The sequence below is a fragment of the Microcebus murinus genome, chromosome X, assembly GCF_040939455.1.
Source record: "Microcebus murinus isolate Inina chromosome X, M.murinus_Inina_mat1.0, whole genome shotgun sequence".
NCBI classification, from domain to species: Eukaryota; Metazoa; Chordata; class Mammalia; order Primates; family Cheirogaleidae; genus Microcebus; species Microcebus murinus.
In genome coordinates, this window is record NC_134136.1 from 31,125,406 (window position 1) to 31,142,572 (window position 17,167).

Below are 17,167 nucleotides of genomic sequence, written 5' to 3' on the forward strand. Positions count from 1 at the left end.
GGTGTCATATAAAAGAAACCATTGCTTAATTCAAGGCCATGAAGATGACTTCTGTTTCCTTCTAAGGGTTTTAGAGTATTAGCTCTTACATTTAGGTCTTTGATCATTTTGTGGTAATTTTTTCATATAGTGTGAAGTAGGAATCCAAATTCATTCTTTTGCATGTGAATAGCCAGTTGTTCCTACACCGTTTGAAGAAGGACACTGATTTCTCCACTAAATGATCTTGGCACTCTTCTATCATATCAAATAACCATAAATATGTAGGTTTATTCTTAGATTCTCAATTGTATTCCATAGATCTATATGTCTATCCATTTGCTGATACCACATAGTCTTGATTAATGTAGCTTTATAATAAGTTTTGAAATTGGGAAAGGGAATTCCTCCAACTTTGTTTTTTTGAAGATTGTTTTGGCTATTCTGAGTTTATGCATTTTATTTGAATTTTAGGATGAGCTTGGTAATTTCAGGAAATAAGAAAAGAGGGATTTTGATAAAGAATGCATAGAATGTGTAAATAAAATTAGGGCATAATGCCATGTTAGTATTCTGTGATTTGTTTATATTTTGTTTAATTTATTTCAATGATATATTGTTTTCATTATAAAAGTCATCCATTTTCTGGTTAAATTTATCTCTAAGTATTTTATTCTTTATGGTATTCTAAATGGAATTTTTTCTTACTTTCATTTTCAGATTTCTCATCACAAGTAGAAACAAAACTAATGTTTGTATATTTATCTTGTTTATTACAACCCTACTGAACTTGTTTATTGATTCTAATAGTTTGAACTACTCTATGGAGTCTGCTTATGGGTTCCAAAGGAGAAAAAATGGTTGAGGTCTCTTGAAGGATGCTGTTTTTTAATTCTTGAGTGGATGGCCTTCAGTGCCCACAAAACAGAGGTTCTCAGACCCTGCTTACTTCCAGCCTTCCCCCATGAGGATGTGGGTACTCACTCACAGACTAAACCCAGCAGGCACCTTCATTCATTCATAACCACATGCTCAGTGGCAAGTGTGTGCCATTCTGTGTGACAGGCAAGATGACAATGCCTGTATTAGCTCTAAGGCTCAGCTAGTTCCTAGTTCTGTCTCACATATAAGGGATCATGGAAATAATTCACTACAGCCACAAAGATGTCCTTCCTAGAACTGCTGCTCCACTGAGGCCATACCAATAGAGTGACATGCTTTGCTCTCTGTTCATCAAGGTCTGTTGGTAAGTCCAAACTGTAGAGAGGTCCTCTTAGAGAGCACACTTGCCAGTGTCCCACCTCTGTAATGGCTGACCAAAAACAACTCCTCAGCCCCTTATGTTATCTTCTCTTCAATACTCTCTGCATACTCCTTTCCCTGGTTCTAGTATTTCACTGAAGATCCCCCATGTTAATTTGTCCTCAGAGAATCTAAACATAATTTATGTACAGAGCCTTGTGTGTGATTACATATAGAAGCTGGGATACCAAAACATTATGTACAATATACTTTGGGCAAAATAAGAACTTGAAACACATGAAAGAGAAAACAACATAATATTTTTTCTTCCCATATTACTTGAAATAAAATTGTTCTTTATGACATTCCTAAATTAATTCAGCCCCACCACACAAACACATTTGCCAGACTGTGAGAGTTTTCTGAGACATTATTTGTAAAGCCACAGTATTTTTTTAAAAAAGAAAAGCAAAATCAGGGTACATCTTTAGTTTTATAATGTTTTGGTGTCTTGGACCTTTTCTTTAGTATTATAAGAGAATAATGATTCATATTTTTAAGGGAGGCAAGTTTTTGGAGTGATTCACAATCACCATTGGAATTTGATGGCCTTTCCAATGTAAAGAGTCAAACAATCACCATATTTTTTCAGAGGGATGTGCAAATGAATGGATGGATAATATCCCAGATATCCCAGTTAGCTCATTTCCAAATGGATTGGTAGCATCTGAATAGCAAATTCTGTGTTGGTAGAACATGGTTCAACTTGGTCAAGAACTCTGAGTGATAGCAAGATGGACATATAGAGAAAATGGCAAAACCCTCAATCATAGTCATGTTTCTACAACATCAGAGAATTATCTTCACAATGGGTGTTTGGCCGGCAACCACAGTTCTATCTGGTAGTCAGATCTTAACTCTGCAGAAATGAAAAGTGTCCAGAAGCAATATGTAAAAGATAGTGATGGTGAGTGTTAAATTTTGCCTAAACTTGTCTAAACAGTGCTGTGTTGTGATATACTTCTCTGAGCTGATGAAAGGAATTGAGACCATGAAAGAAGAGAAAAGCCTCTGTGAATAATTTCTGGTAGGATACAGAGATGAGACAAACAAAAGTATAGAGCAAGTACTACTACATGAGAGAATGCTTTGATTAAGAACGTGACTCCAGAAGGCAGGCAAAAACTTGTTGGTAGACAGGAGTCCATTAAACTTGGGGTCAGAGAAAACTAAAAAGGAGTGTATAATTTCCAGAGGGACAGGTTCAATTAGTTGTAAACCATTCCCCTTGAAACCTGCTTCCAATTATTAGTGAAGGTTTAGGAACCAAACATCAACTTATCTTTACTACTCTCAGTGCTTCTGGTTAGCCTCTGCCTGATGGATGAGTGACAGATATGTAGGTTTCCTTCTTACCAACACTTGTGCCAATTCATTGTGTAGAGGAAGTATGTAGCATGCCATAGAAACAAATGTGCTCTTTCCTTAATTAGGTGCAAACCAGATGACCTCAAACCCCTGTAGTGTCCAGTAAGTTATCTCAGAGCCCTGTCTACTCCCTTGGGAGGCCCCCACTTTTCACTCCAATCAGGCTTCCAGCCCCTCTTCAAAGAGTCACTGAAAACTCCAGTGAGGCTTCCCCTCTCTTTATATATCAATGTGGTTTTACAAAGGTCATCATAACCTCCATAGGGACCTAGACTTTGTTTGATGATTACTTTGATGTTTCACAGCACATAGGCCACAGGGAGTGTTGAGAATGACTGCATAAATGCTCATTGATTCTGGTGATGATGAAGATTTCCCTCGGAGAGAGGTTCTATAGTGTAGTGGTTAAGAGTTCTGACTATAAAGCCATGTCATATTGAGTTTAAATCTAAACTGTGGCCCCCACTAACTCAGTAAATCTGTTGATGATGAAGATAATGATGCTAGAGATGAAATCCTGCTCCTTGGACCAAAATGCCTAGGTGTATATGTGTGTGGTGGAGGGGGAGGTCATGAGCAATGACTGTTCCCTGAGGTGTTGTGTTGTTCAGGCACAATTATAGGCTACTGATGGAGAAAAACTGACCTAAGGGGTAGGGTATTAAAACTTATAGAATTACTATATTCCAGGTATTATACAGTTTTATCTCCTTTGATCCTACCTTTTATAATTACCATGACTTAGATCAAGTGTTAGGAAAGGTGATTTCCTCAGAGAAAAAATAACGTGAATTACTTTTCAGAGACTCAAACCCTGGAAATACTCACTATCATGATATGTTCAATGCCCCAAGTATATTATTTTTTCTCTTAAATAATGAACTGTACTACATTTAAAAATAAAAACATCTATAAAATTTGAAATGTCTTATGTATAGCTATATATATACATATGTTTATATATGTTATATAAATGTTATATTATAATTAATGTAATATATAACATATTAATATATGTTATAATACATATTAATGTCTTCAGTATAGCTTTCTCTATATATAGCATACACAAATTACACATAAATAGCATATATATAATATATATACAAAAAAGATAAAGAGACATATTTGTGACCTATATTGCAGACATGGAGCTAATATCCTTGACATACAAAGATCTCAGCAAATAGTGAAATGGGCAATGAATAACAACAGAATGTAGAACAAACCACATAAATATCCAATAAACATTTGAAAATGTGCTCAACCAAATGAAATAGCAAATGAAAATCCAGAGATATCATAATAAGGGAAAGAGGTAAGGTAATATATTAGGTAGAAGGTATCACAATCTTGCAAAAGAACGCATTGTTACATGTGTATATATATTTGAGTGTTTTGATATACAAAAGAATATATTACAGTAAGAGAAATAATCTGAAGAATATGTACCATATGATTAATAGTGAATGGATAATTAAGTACCTAAAAATCACTACCAACAATTGCTAAAATGTATTAGATCTTTAAACTCTCGAATGACTCTATGAGGTGTATTTAAAGAAAGCATTAAGTCACTTTTCTTTTAGGCAGAATGTAAGATTAGAAGTATGAATTTTCCTTTAATAATAAAAGTCAACTTGAAATTCTAATGGGCTTGCTGGCTACAAGTTGAAGACCAAGTAAAAACTCAGGGCAAGGGGATTTTTTTCTCCTTGCCTCAATTTACTATTCACAGCTCCTGAAACCCCAAAATATAGATATGAAGCCTGGTGTTAATAAAATATTTAGATTATTCTCTGATATACCTATTATTTGCTTCTTTTAATGTCTTTGAAATGTTCTTAACAGAGTTACGTAAGTCATAAAACAGCAATTATTATGAAAACTCATGATTATAAAATTGTATCAGTTGATAGACATACTTCAGCAGTAAGATCATTAAGCCTTCTTCAATGTGTATTGCATTTAGGCTATATACGTTCAAATTGTAATTATGAAGGTCAGTTTTCTTTAGTGTTTATAAGAGCCTAGCATTGTTCAAAGGACTCTTCATGGATTGTGTTTCATTTAACCTCTACAATTACAACCCTATAAAGGAGGTGTACTTTTATTTCCCCCATTCTGCACAAGTGGAAACTGAAGCACACAAATGTTAAGTAACTTGGCCAAGGTGCCCAATACCATTCCTCTCTACCCAGCTGAAGAAGTTATGAAATACAGTGATTCCAGATAGTTTATTTTTTAAGGTCCCAAAGGACAACGTACTTTTTTTGTTGGTTTTATTTTTTCCTTCCAATTTTACACAAAAGGAAACTATATTACTGAATTGAAGTAAATTACTCAAAGACAGTCAATTAGTGAGTGACAGTGCTGGAATTTCAACCAAAGCAGTCCGTTAAGTAAAAGAAAATATCATTTGTTGAACCAAGTCAGCCCATGAGGTTTGAAGTTGAGCAAAGCCCTCTATGCTTTGCATCAAGTGGACATTTTAATTTTAAAAAGCAATGATAATTATAGTACAGCATACTATTTATAAGACAACTGGGTTGTTAAATATGCCTCAGACTATTGATACGTATTTCTACAAAAGGAAAAACAATGAGCACAGAAACAGATCAGAGGTAACTTGCGGAGGATAAGAAAGGTTGACTTCCAAGAGACATGAGGAAATTTTGGGGAAGTGATGGAAATGTTCTGTGTATTGATTGTGGTGGTGGTTACATTAAGGCATGCATTTGTATAAACCCAAAGAACTGTACACTAAAAAGAATGAATGTTGTTATATGTAAATTATAGCTCAATAAAATTGACACCAAAAAAATACCTTCTGCGTATGGAAAATTCATCCCTCCTAAGCCTTAAAGAGTTTTCTCAATGGAAATTTCTTTACACAGTCTTTTGTGAGATTAACTTATAAATTGGAAATATAGAACATATGACACAATGTACATTGGGCAAATACTTAGTCAATACCACATAAAAAGTTATTATTATTCCTGATATTCTAATATATTTCTAACATCTAGAAAAAAATTGATATTTTCTAAGATGTTATTTGTAAAGATAGCAATATTTGTGGAATAAAAATCAGGGAACAAAGACAATTTCATCATTTTCTAACTCTTTGGTGTCTTGGCTTTCAGAATAGTAATTCTGGATTTGATCAGCACAAGATACCTATCTCTCTTTTTCTTTGTCTCTTATTTTTTTACTTGAAAAGATATAATTTTTGCAAAGGGAAAATAAATGGTATTTTTAAAGCAGTTATGAAACAGTATATGTAGTATGATACAAATTCTGTTTAGGAAATTCCTATGTATCTTAAAAGACTGAAGGTGAATATACTCTAGTTCATAAGCAGTTGACCTCGAATCTACATTTCATTCATTGATTCCTCTCTCCTCTCTTCTTTCCCTCTCCTCTTCCCTCATCAGGGTCTGCTAAATGTGTCCACACTGTAGAAACGGCACCTTAGAGAGAGCAGGCAGTTCAAGCCCCCAGGACCTCACCACTCTAAAGGCTTCCCAAGCCTTCTCCTAACCCCTTTTCTGCTAATCCATCTCCAGACAACTATGAGCACAGCTTCCAGCTTCCCAGACCAGTTTTTCTGAAGCCAGATCTGTTTACACAAGAATATGCACACAAATGTTCATAGCAGCTTTATTCATAAGGGACAAAAAACCTGGAAACAACCCAGATGTCATTCAATAGATGAATGGTTAAATAAACTGTGGTACATCCATACCAAAGAATACTACCCAACAACAAAAAGGAACAAACTATCGATATAAGCAACAACTTAGATGGATCTTTAGGGAATTATGTTGTGTGAAAAAGCCAATACCAAAAGATTCCATAGTCTATGATTCCAGTTATAGAACTTTCTTAAAATGACAAAATTATAGAGATGCAGAACAGATTAGTGGTTACAAGTGGTGAGGGATGGAGTGGCAGGAGGGCAGTAGGCATGGTTATAAAAGGGAAACCTGAAGAATACTTGTAGTGATGAACTGTTAAGTATCTTTACTGTTTTGTAGATGTGTGAACCTATGTAAGTGATAAAATTGCATTGATGTAAATGTACACACATACACAAACGAGTAAAACTGGAAAAATCTGAATAAGACCAGGGGATTTTATCATTGCCATTATCCTGGTTGTAAAATTGCAATATCATATGGTATATACATACATAATGAGTGCGATACGTACCTTCTGGGGGATGGAGATGCTTGAAGCTCTGACTCGGGGGTAGGAAAGGGGAGGCAAGGGCAATATACATAACCTAAACATTTGTACCCCCATAATATGCTGAAATTAAAAAAAAGATTTAAAAAGGTTGAAAATAATTTAAAATATGTGAGTTGAAAATAATTTAAAATATGTGAGTAATATAAATATAGTATAGAGAGAATAAAAATCTCTGAAATTTTGCTATAGTAAAATCATGCCACATTTTATTTATTTCTAAAAATTTCTGTAATATTTATTTCAATAAGAAGATCAAATATTGGGTATTACAGAGTATTTCATATAAGACCAAACCTCCCTCTGAAGGTTAATTAAAATTGAAAGATATAATAGCTGAAATGAATATCTCATTGGATTTAGCAGCAGCAGAGATATAGGAGAAGAGAGGATTAGTAAACTTGAAAATAGATCAGAAAAATATCCAGGCAGAAGCACAGGGAGAAAAAAAAAAAAGATGGAAAGTTCAGAGAAGTGTACCAAGGCCAAGGCCATAACGGCAGTCACAGAAGACTGGGGAGGTGAGAGCAGGAGGATTGAATGGGGCAAAAGCAATATTGGGAAATTAATGAGGGTTTTCCAGAACTGATTTTAAAAAATCAACACACATATTTAAGAAGCTCTATGAAATCTATGTAGGATAAACACACACACACACACACACACACACACACACACACACATACACACACATCTGGGCTCATCTTAATAAAACTTCTAAAACATATACTAGAGAGAATATTTTAAAATCAGTCAGAGGACAAAAGTCTATTACCATCAAAGAAGAACCAACAAAACTGCCAGCAAAGTTTCCAACAACAACAACAACAACAACAAAAAACAATGGAGGTGCTTGAGCTCAGGAGTCTGAGACTAGTCTAAGCAGCAGCGAGACCCTGTCTCTACTAAAAATAGAAACAATTAGGCAGGCATTGTGGCACGTGCCTGTAGTCCCAACTACTCACTTAGCTGAGGGAGGAGGATTGCTTGAGCCCAGGAGTTTCAAGTGCAGAAAGCTATGATGATGCTATTGAACTCTAGCCCAGGTGACAGAGCAAGACTCTAAAAAAAAAAAAGATAATAGAATGAAATTATTAAGTGGCAAAAACAAATGATTTTTTTGTGCCAAGCAAAAATAATCTTTATATATTATGTTAAATAAAGTTTTCAGACAAACAAAATAAGAATTCATCAGCAAATCCACATCAAAAGACAGGAGTTATTGAAGCAAAACAAAAATGATTTCAGACAAAAATAAATAAATGCAGGGATGGATGAATATCACTGCAACAGATGAAAGTGTGGGTAAATCTAAATAAATATTGACTGTATTAGAGAATAATAATGTTTTGGGGGTTTAAATAATACATAGAAATAAACTTCATTAAAACAGTAACAGAAAAGGCTGAAGGAAGTGAATAGTGTTAAAATGTCCTACAGTCACAACACTGACAGGAGAGTACTATAAAAAAAAAACCACTCATTTATCATAAATTCAAGTAGGTCAAAGATACATGCTGTAAAATCTAGGACAATCACTGAAAGAATAAAATAATGTGTAACTAACAACCTAATAGAGAAGAAATGGAATAATACTTTTTAATATAATTAATTTAACCCCCCAAACCTATGCAAATTAGAGAAAAATAGACCATGAAAACTAATAGGATGCTATGGTCTGAATGTTCTTGTCCCCTACAGATTCATATGTTGAAATCCTAACAGCCAAGGTGATGGTTTTAGGTGGGGAGACTTTGGGAAGTGATTAGAAGGGCCTTTGGGAGGTTATTAGACCTCATAAGTGGGATTAGTGTCTTTATAAAAGAACCTGAAAGAAATCCCTTACCCCTTTCACCATATGAGGTTACAGCAAAAATGGCAGCAATAAATGAACCAGGAAATGGCAATGGCCAATAAATCAAGAAGCACTTCCCTGATGATTATGTCACCTCACTGCTCCATGAAGCAGTGAAGGAAAAGCAAGGGATGGCCACCTTAGAGCCCCAGGGCAGTGCGGCCTAAGATCACCTCTCCCCTCCCAGCCTTCAGTCCTGATACCCCCTCTAAACTAGACTTTTGGGGCAGGAAACATGGTGGGTCAGGCTGAAAAGGGGCCCACAAAAGGGGGGAGGGAGGTGGTTCATGGGTACAAAGGTATTTTGGTATTAATACTTTTCCATGAGCACAGAATTATTTTCCTCATGTCCACATTCAAGCCGTGCATATTTATTTAGGTGGGGAGAATATTGTGGGAATAGGACACATACATACAGGGGTAGTTTGGTACTAATGTGCTTCTCTCCATTCATCTCTGCTTTTCCTTCGACTATGTCAATGCAAGACATATGCTGGGCAATAAGGGCGAAAAACTCAGGCTTGAGGAATAGGAAAAGACTAGGGTGTTTGATACTGATTTGCAAGTCAAGCCTGAGCAGTTTTCTAGAGGTCTTGCCAAGATCTTGCCCATTTTGTGTAGAAAATTAAGGGCTTCTCTCATAGAGAAAACATATGCAATCAATTAAAATTTATCCTCCTACCTCAGTCTTGACCCTCTTTGCCCACTTTCCTACCTCGGGCCCTCCCCTAGTCCGCCCACTTCGGTGGGCCTCCGGATTGTTGAGATGACCCTGTAATTCTTGGAGCACTTTGGTATCCGTCCGCCTGGCAGGCTAGAACTCATTTCCTAACGCCGCAGCCTGAAACCCGTATGCATTTCAGTTCGGAAAAAAAAAATGGTAGGCTTGGAGGGGGAACTCCTACGAGAAGGAGACTAATATCGATACGCTTTAGTATTTGTCTGCTTCTCTCAGTTCAGCGCTGTTTTCTCCATATTGGGATTCAGCCCCTGCGCGGTTCAGTACCTGATACGGGCAGAGCGGAGGGGCGCAGCCCACTGACATGAAGAGAAGCGACACTAGGCAAAGCTTGGTATCACTCCGCTTCCCTAAGCCGGATCCCCTTAAATTGCTCTCTAGCTCCTCCCGCTGCCGATTTGGGTAATGGGGATGCGGCCGAACCTAGTCTGTGGAGGAAAAGGTAGATGTTAATTGTTCATTACGCGCGGGGTCCTGAGGAGCTCTGGGAACAGGAAAGAGAAAGGAATACCAAAATGTGACAGCAGTTTGCCAATCACGGCCTTAATCTGATAAAGCAGATATCTCGTCCTAAGTCGCAGGTGCCGGGGCAACCCCCAACACAGTCGCCGCCATTGTTTCCGGTCGTTGTGTCCGTCTGACTATCCATCCCTCTTTCTGTATGGCACGGCATCCCTTGAGGCAAGGAAATAAGAAAACTGCTTTTGATCAAAGCAGAGCAGGTCAGTGAGAAGGCGGGCATCGCTTGGGGGTGTGGATGTGGGTCTCGGAGGTGAATGCGGGATATGCGATCTAGTTGTGGGAGGCGGGCGACAGGGAGAGGCAGGGGTAATTTGAGTTACATTCAACAATAGAAAGTGAGCTGCTTGCTAGCTTGATTTCCAGACACTCGCCCTGCTTCCGACCATGTGTGGAAAGGGAAAAGGATATAGTAGCGCCTTCTAGCAGGGAAATGGCGGAGAATATAAGAGGAAAAGGGGCTGCCTCTATTGCTCATACAGTTGTCTGGGGAGCTCTGAGAGGGACAGCGTGTAAAAAGAGGTCGTTAATGTTTGATAATCAAGGCCCTATATTCGAAAAGGGTCACATGGCCTGGTTACTGGTCTGAAAACTAATAACCACGTCTCTCCCACTGTCTTTTCATTTGGTATTTGGCTGTGTGTCATTCATTTATATATATATATAGATCTGTTCCTAAGTTTGCAGTACTGCATATTTCTCTAATGATCTGCAGGGGGCAGCAGACCTCAAGGGGAAGGAGAAGAAAAAGAAAATTAGCCTGGTTTTGTAGAGAGGACAGTGCTTGGAGGTGGTAGGTAGATGGCTAAGACTAGAACTGGTAAGGGTAGGGAAGCCTTCAGATCTTCTCCCTGCTACTTTTGCAAACCCCAGCTCCCTTACACCCATTATGTTGCAGAAAATGATAGGCTTTGCAGGAGAGGAAGGAAACATAAGAACCTAGATGAAATTTGCAAATAATACTTTTCATTGTTTTCCCAACCTCTGTGGTTTGGACATTTCATCCCTGCTAACACTACTACCACCTTGTAGGGGTGTTTGAGGTACCTCTGTATGGGAATTGTCAGACTTTGCGAATAGAGCAGAGGGACTTGGAGACTTAGGAGTAGGTGAAGAAGAGAGGTAGAAATGTTTGCCAAACACGTATCTGTATCGAGAAAGGATCTGTGCCCTATGGCCCTATCTGGCCTCTATGAAGGACTCAGTCTCCACTTTGCTGTATCTCCATTTATTGGTCTCTGTGTTGGTGATTCTCTGTGGGTAGTTCTGTCCCTAGGTCTATGGAACTGTCACTAGTGAAGGTTCATAAAATGGTACCTCCAACTTGAAGCTGGAAACAATGAAGAAGAGAAAATTGTCCTGTGTCTGTTAAGCTTGGTGTGAGGGTACAGAGACAGGGGGTGACTGAGACTAGAGAATTCCATCTCTTCTGTTTTTTCAGCTTACCAATAATGACTGTCTGCTCTTACCATCACTGTTGATTTAGTTGGGAGGCTTGGTAAGCTTTTCCCACTCCCTACTTGCTTGTCCTGATCTCTTTCTTCACCCTAGTCTATTTCTAAACTAGGGAAATGCCAGGGCAATAGCTGAAGAGGAAAGTGGTGGGCAATAGGAAGGAGGAAGAGCAGCCCTGAAGCAGGACAATAGGGGGAAGAGACCAGGAGGACAAAAACACTAGACAAACTGTATCTGGAAAGGCAAGAATAGGGGCCAGGGACCAAAGTCTGTCTACCAAGAGATCAGTTTCCATATTCTCCAATTTGTTTATTTGTCCATAGGTCTGCTGTAGGGCTTATCACCATTGGAATCAAGGAGAGGAGGAGAAAATCACTCCAGATAAGCGCAGGTTGGTATGAGTGTGGGGACTGTCTGGGTAGACCTGTAGGAGTAGATAGTGGAGGTCTGCTTGGCTCCAGCAGGGGTCAAGAGCCAGTCTAGGGGTTCCTCAGCCTCTCTCACCCAGCTTTACAACTTGTCATGCTCTTTTGTGGTGCCTGGAAAGGAGATTGGTAGCACTTGGAGGTGTAGGGAACGGGTAAAATGAAGGGAGAGAGACTTTGCTAATAATCTACCTCTCCCACCTAGCACTGAATCTCCATACTCTCCTGTCTCTCTGTGCTAATCAGAATAAAGAGAAAAAATTGGAAGAGACTCAAAGCCCCATTTCCTTCCTCCACCCCTAGGTCCAACTTCAGTGGCAGATCTGGTGGCCTTGGAGTGGCTGAAGACCACCACCCTCCACAGGCTGCGCCCAGGCACAGCCATCCTTCCCCACCTTGAGTGAACTTCCTCTGCATGTTTTCTGTATCACTGGCAGAGCCTGTAGTTGGAAAGGGGACTGAGTGACTACTGGACTTTGTATGGAAACACCAACCTGGGACAGACCTTCAGTCAAGGCTGAGACAGGGGTGGGGGTACAAAACTTGGCCCTACCTTAAACTTGGACCATGGCTGGCTCTGGGACTAAGGCAAAAACTAGAGGAGAGGCTGAGGCTGGCCTGAAAGCTGGAATAAGTGGCTCTGACAATGCTAGAGTGAAGGCTGAGACCCAGGCCAAGGCAGTGGCTGAGGCAGAACCAAAAACAGAATTGGTGACCCAGGTCAAGGCTGGTGATGGAGCAATAGCCAGGACACAGGCAATGACCTACACTGAGGCTGTGGCTAAGACAAGGGAAGTGAGCAACATGGAAGATATGACTAAGACTAGAGTCATGGATGAGACTAAGACAAAAGCCCTGGCAAGTGCCCTGAACCAAGTGCCCCAAACCAAGTCAAAGGCAATGCCTGTGTCTCGGGTCAATGCTGTAACCATTGAAGTCAGGGTTGGTACTGGCAGTGAGACAAATATCAGGTCCTGTGCCAAGGTTGATGACAAGGCCAATGTTGGGTCCAGACCTGAGACAAAGGAAGAGGCCAGCATCAGGGCCAGGGCTGGGGATGAAGCTGGCATTGGGATCAAATCCAGTGATGAAGATGAAGAAAATGTTTGCTCTTGGTTCTGGTCTGGAGAAGAACCTAGTGTAGGGTCCTGGTTCTGGCCTGAAGAAGAGACCCCTCCTCAAGTTTATAAGCCCCTACCTAAGATACAGGAAATGCCCAAGTCCCCCCCGACACCCAAACTTACTACAAAACAAAAGGCAAAGGCATGGTTAAGGGCCAGGTATATTGTCCTAGTCCCAGTTGAGGGAGAGGAGCAGTCCTTGCCTCCAGAAGGGGACTGGACCCTGATTGACACCTTGATTGAAACTCCTTTGGGGATTCGGCCTCTGACCAAGATTCCACCTTATGGTGGGCCTTACTTTCAGACCTTAGCTGAGATCAAAAAACAGATTAGGCAAAGGGAAAAGTATGGGCCTAATCCAAAGGCCTGCCGCTGCAAATCACGTGGCTTTAGTTTAGAGCCTGAAGAGTTTGATAAACTTGTTGCCCTACTTAAGTTAACTAGGGATCCTTTCATTCATGAAATAGCTACAATGACAATGGGCATCAGTCCTGCTTATCCATTTACCCAAGATATAATTCATGATGTAGGTATTACTGTTATGATTGAAAACTTGGTCAAAAATCCCAACATTAAAGAACACCCTAGAGCTTTAAGTATGGTGGATGATAGCTCTGAGTCTCCTGAAGAACCAAAAGTAGGAGAGTCGTACATACATCAAGTTTGTAAGGATGTAATGTCTTATCCCTTGAACTCTCCTTTGCAATTGGCTGAACTAAAATTACTAGCACACCTGAGTGTGAATTTCGAGGATCACCACGTGATTGCCAATTACATTCCAGATTTCCTCACCTTGTTAAATAAGGGAAGTGTCAAAATCAAGTTTTATGTTTTAAAAGTGTTTTTGTGGTTGTCTAAAAATCAAGCCAATACAAGAGAACTGATCAGTGCCGAAGTACTGTCATCATTGGTTGCTCCCTTTAACAAGAATGAGTCAAAGGCCAATATTCTTAATATCATTGAAATATTTGAGAATATAAATTTCCAATTCAAAAAAAGGGGGAAGCTATTTACCAAGGAAAAGTTCACTAAATCTGAACTTATTTCCATATTCCAGGAAGCAAAAGAGTTTGGTCAAAAACTCCAAGACTTAGCAGAGCACAGTGATCCTGAGGTGAGAGATAAAGTCATACGATTAATACTCAAGCTCTGAGTACATATCTGTTCTCATAAAACCTTGAACAGTTTTTTGGTGTTGCAGTATGAAACCAATGTATATTATAATTATAAATTCTATGCTTATGTTCTCTGTGTTGATTGAGGGAGGCAATTTTATGGACACCAATTAATCTTGAGAGCTTGAACGCTTGTTGATTTTTATTGCGCTATATAATAAAAATTGAGATATTTTTAGTATTCCTGCAATGTGACCCGATAATGAACCTATATCCTGAGTAAGCTATACTTCTATGCTTTATATTGATATAAATGTATTCTTTTGAGATTCTATTTACATGTTAATAAAGTTACATGCTAAAACTGGTGAAAACATTGTCCTAGTTATTCAGTTGAAGTCTAGTCAGTGGGATAAAAGCACAAACAACATAAAGATGGTGAGGAGCCCTGTCTGTGTCTGTGTGTCTGTAGAGGGGCACAAACAAAATAAGTTCACATTGACAGATTCTTTTGTTTCAACGTGTTCAAGGAGAAGATTTGTATGCAAGAAGATAGGACTATGCTACTAGCTGTCTGTAGCTTCTGACTGATAGGGCTTCAAGTGAGAAAAGGAGCACTGTATGGGCAGCTCTGGGGAAGGAAGTAAGGAGGCAGCTCAGGAGGAAGGGAACACAGATGCTTTCATTCCAGTCTGAGTCTCAGAATTTGTGTTCAGCCTTTCATATAGGATGTCTCATCGGGATGCCTTGAAGCTTTTTAACCCCCAAGAGGATTCCTGGTTCTCACCTTGATTCAGGAAAGCCATGGACAGCTGCGTGGGAAGTGTGGTTCTGAAAGGGACCCAATCTCACTGTGCCCTCAATAGCTCCTTCCCTATGCAAGGATACCAAGTTTACTGCTTCATCTTAGATTCCCTTGCCCTGCAGTTCTGGGCCTCGGAGGAGGGTCTTTCTGGGGATCATCTGAAGAAACTTCTTCATAGTCTCATCTGCCCTGCCTTGGTGACTATTGACTTTCATCTTTCATCCTTGCTTTTTTTTTTCTCTTTTTGTTTCCTGGACTTGGTGATTTGTAACTGTCCTTGGTGGCAGCCCCTTGTTTGTGCTAATCCTTTTGGGTCAGAGCTCAGCTCTATGTATGACTCAGCCACAGGATACCAAAGTCCTTTAGGAATGTGTAATTTCTTCCCTTTAGGGAGAAATTAATTCTCACAATCCTACTATTCTATCTATTTGCATAGTTTACAGAGCTGGAGCCATGTTGTCTGTACTACCTCAGCTGGTCCTTTTTATACTTAACCAAATCTATGTCGTAGGTAGGGGTTTGTGTATAGAATGACATAGTATAGATTGGGATCTGGGGTCACTTCTACTCCTACTCCTACCTTCTTTGCTGTTAATTTACTGCCCAGAATTTAGAAATATCAATATTTGGATGAGGGTACAAATGCTGGTCTTTCTGTTGATCTTCCTCTCTCTCCTAACTTGTTACACATTTAGGGGAAGGCCTAAACTGGAAAATCTCAATATGGTGTAATGTACCTCTAGTTTTAACAGTTATCCCTAGTTAATTTCTATTAAAGTTAGGCATGAACCTGTCTTTCCTACATCTAGGAATTAAAATGAAGGACAATCGGCTACACCTTGTGCATTAAGAGAGAGAAAAAAACAACGGTAGGTTTTTGCAATGTGCAGCTTTAATTTAGATGATTTTTGAAGTTCTTTATAACTTATTTTTTAATCCACAGAACTTCCCTAGCCTGTAATACCAGCTGTGGGTACTGTTCTCAGTGTTGGAGATCTTCACAATACAATCGGACCAGATCCTTTGGAAATAATTGTGTCTCAAATGCCCTGTGGAGCACATACTTAATCAGTTGATGGCTATGGAATTTTCCAACATCAGCTAAAGAGAAGGGTGAGTGTGGAGTGTGTATTTGTGTCAAAGCAAGAAGTTGATGGTCTCTCCTTTCTCAGATTGTTCCTAGGGTGTCATCTGTTGATAGACACTTAGGTTGTTTCTATCATTTGGCTATTATAAATAATTCTGCAGTGAACACTATAGTACAAGTATCTATTTGAGTCCCTGATTTCAATGCTTTTGAGTATATTCCTAGAAGTAGAATTGCTTGGCCATATGGTATGTTTAGCTTTTTGAGGAATTGCCAAATTGTTTTCCACAGTGACTGTGCCATTTTACATTCCCATCAACAACCCACAAGGGTTTCAATTTATCCACTTCTTGTCAACAGTTGTGATTTTCCATTATTTTTAAAGTATCTGTCCTAGTAGGTTTGAAGTAGTTTTAATTTGAATTGCTCTAATGACTTATGATGTTGAGCATCTTTTTGTGTACTTCTTGCCCATTTGCATATCTTCTTTGGAGTAAGTATATTCAAAATGTTTGCCCATTTTTTAATTGGGTTGTTTGTTTTTTTATTGTTATATTGTAGGAGGTTTTTTTTCACACATTCTGGATACAAACCCCTTATTAGCTCTATGATTTGCAAATATATTCTTCTATTCTGTAGGTTGTTCACTTTTAATGTTGTGTTTTGATGTGCAAAAGTTTTTAATTTCAATGAAGTCCAATTCATCTGTTTTTTTCTTTTGTTACTGGTGCTTTTGGTGTCATATTTAAGAATTGAGTGCTAAATTCAAAGTCAGGAAGAGATTTACCCCTATTTTCTTCTAAGAGTTTTTTTTTTTTTTTTTTTTTTGAGACAGAGTCTCGCTTTGTTGCCCAGGCTAGAGTGAGTGCCGTGGCGTCAGCCTAGCTCACAGCAACCTCAAACTCCTGGGCTCCAGTGATCCTTCTGCCTCAGCCTCCCGGGTAGCTGGGACTACAGGCATGCGCCACCATGCCCGGCTAATTTTTTTATATATATATCAGTTGGCCAATTAATTTCTTTCTATTTATAGTAGAGACGGGGTCTCGCTCTTGCTCAGGCTGGTTTTGAACTCCTGACCTTGAGCAATCCGCCCGCCTCGGCCTCCCAAGAGCTAGGATTACAGGCGTGAGCCACAGCGCCCGGCCC

General features: G+C 39.1%; 2 protein-coding genes across 5 annotated transcripts in view; both read left to right on the top strand.

Moving 5' to 3' along the window:
* The first annotated feature begins 10,085 nt into the window (after positions 1-10,085).
* The window catches only part of GPRASP1 (G protein-coupled receptor associated sorting protein 1), a 52,532-nt gene continuing 45,450 nt past the window's right edge, over positions 10,086-17,167 (top strand). For 2 of the 4 annotated variants that reach the window (XM_020284921.2, XM_012758796.3), the window contains exons 1-2: positions 11,790-11,859; positions 15,878-16,047. The gene's annotated coding sequence lies outside the window, so the exon portion shown is untranslated. Of the gene's footprint in view, positions 10,217-11,789; positions 11,860-14,071; positions 14,129-15,877; positions 16,048-17,167 lie in introns of those variants that run through there. The other 2 variants (XM_075999282.1, XM_020284922.2) reach the window with 2 other exon arrangements.
* On the top strand, positions 10,164-15,869 carry ARMCX5 (armadillo repeat containing X-linked 5). The gene is made up of 3 exons (XM_012758798.2): positions 10,164-10,216; positions 11,792-11,859; positions 12,197-15,869. The coding sequence occupies exon 3, from the start codon at positions 12,461-12,463 to the stop codon at positions 14,165-14,167; it is 1,707 nt and encodes a 568-aa protein (XP_012614252.2). The 5' UTR covers positions 10,164-10,216; positions 11,792-11,859; positions 12,197-12,460; the 3' UTR covers positions 14,168-15,869.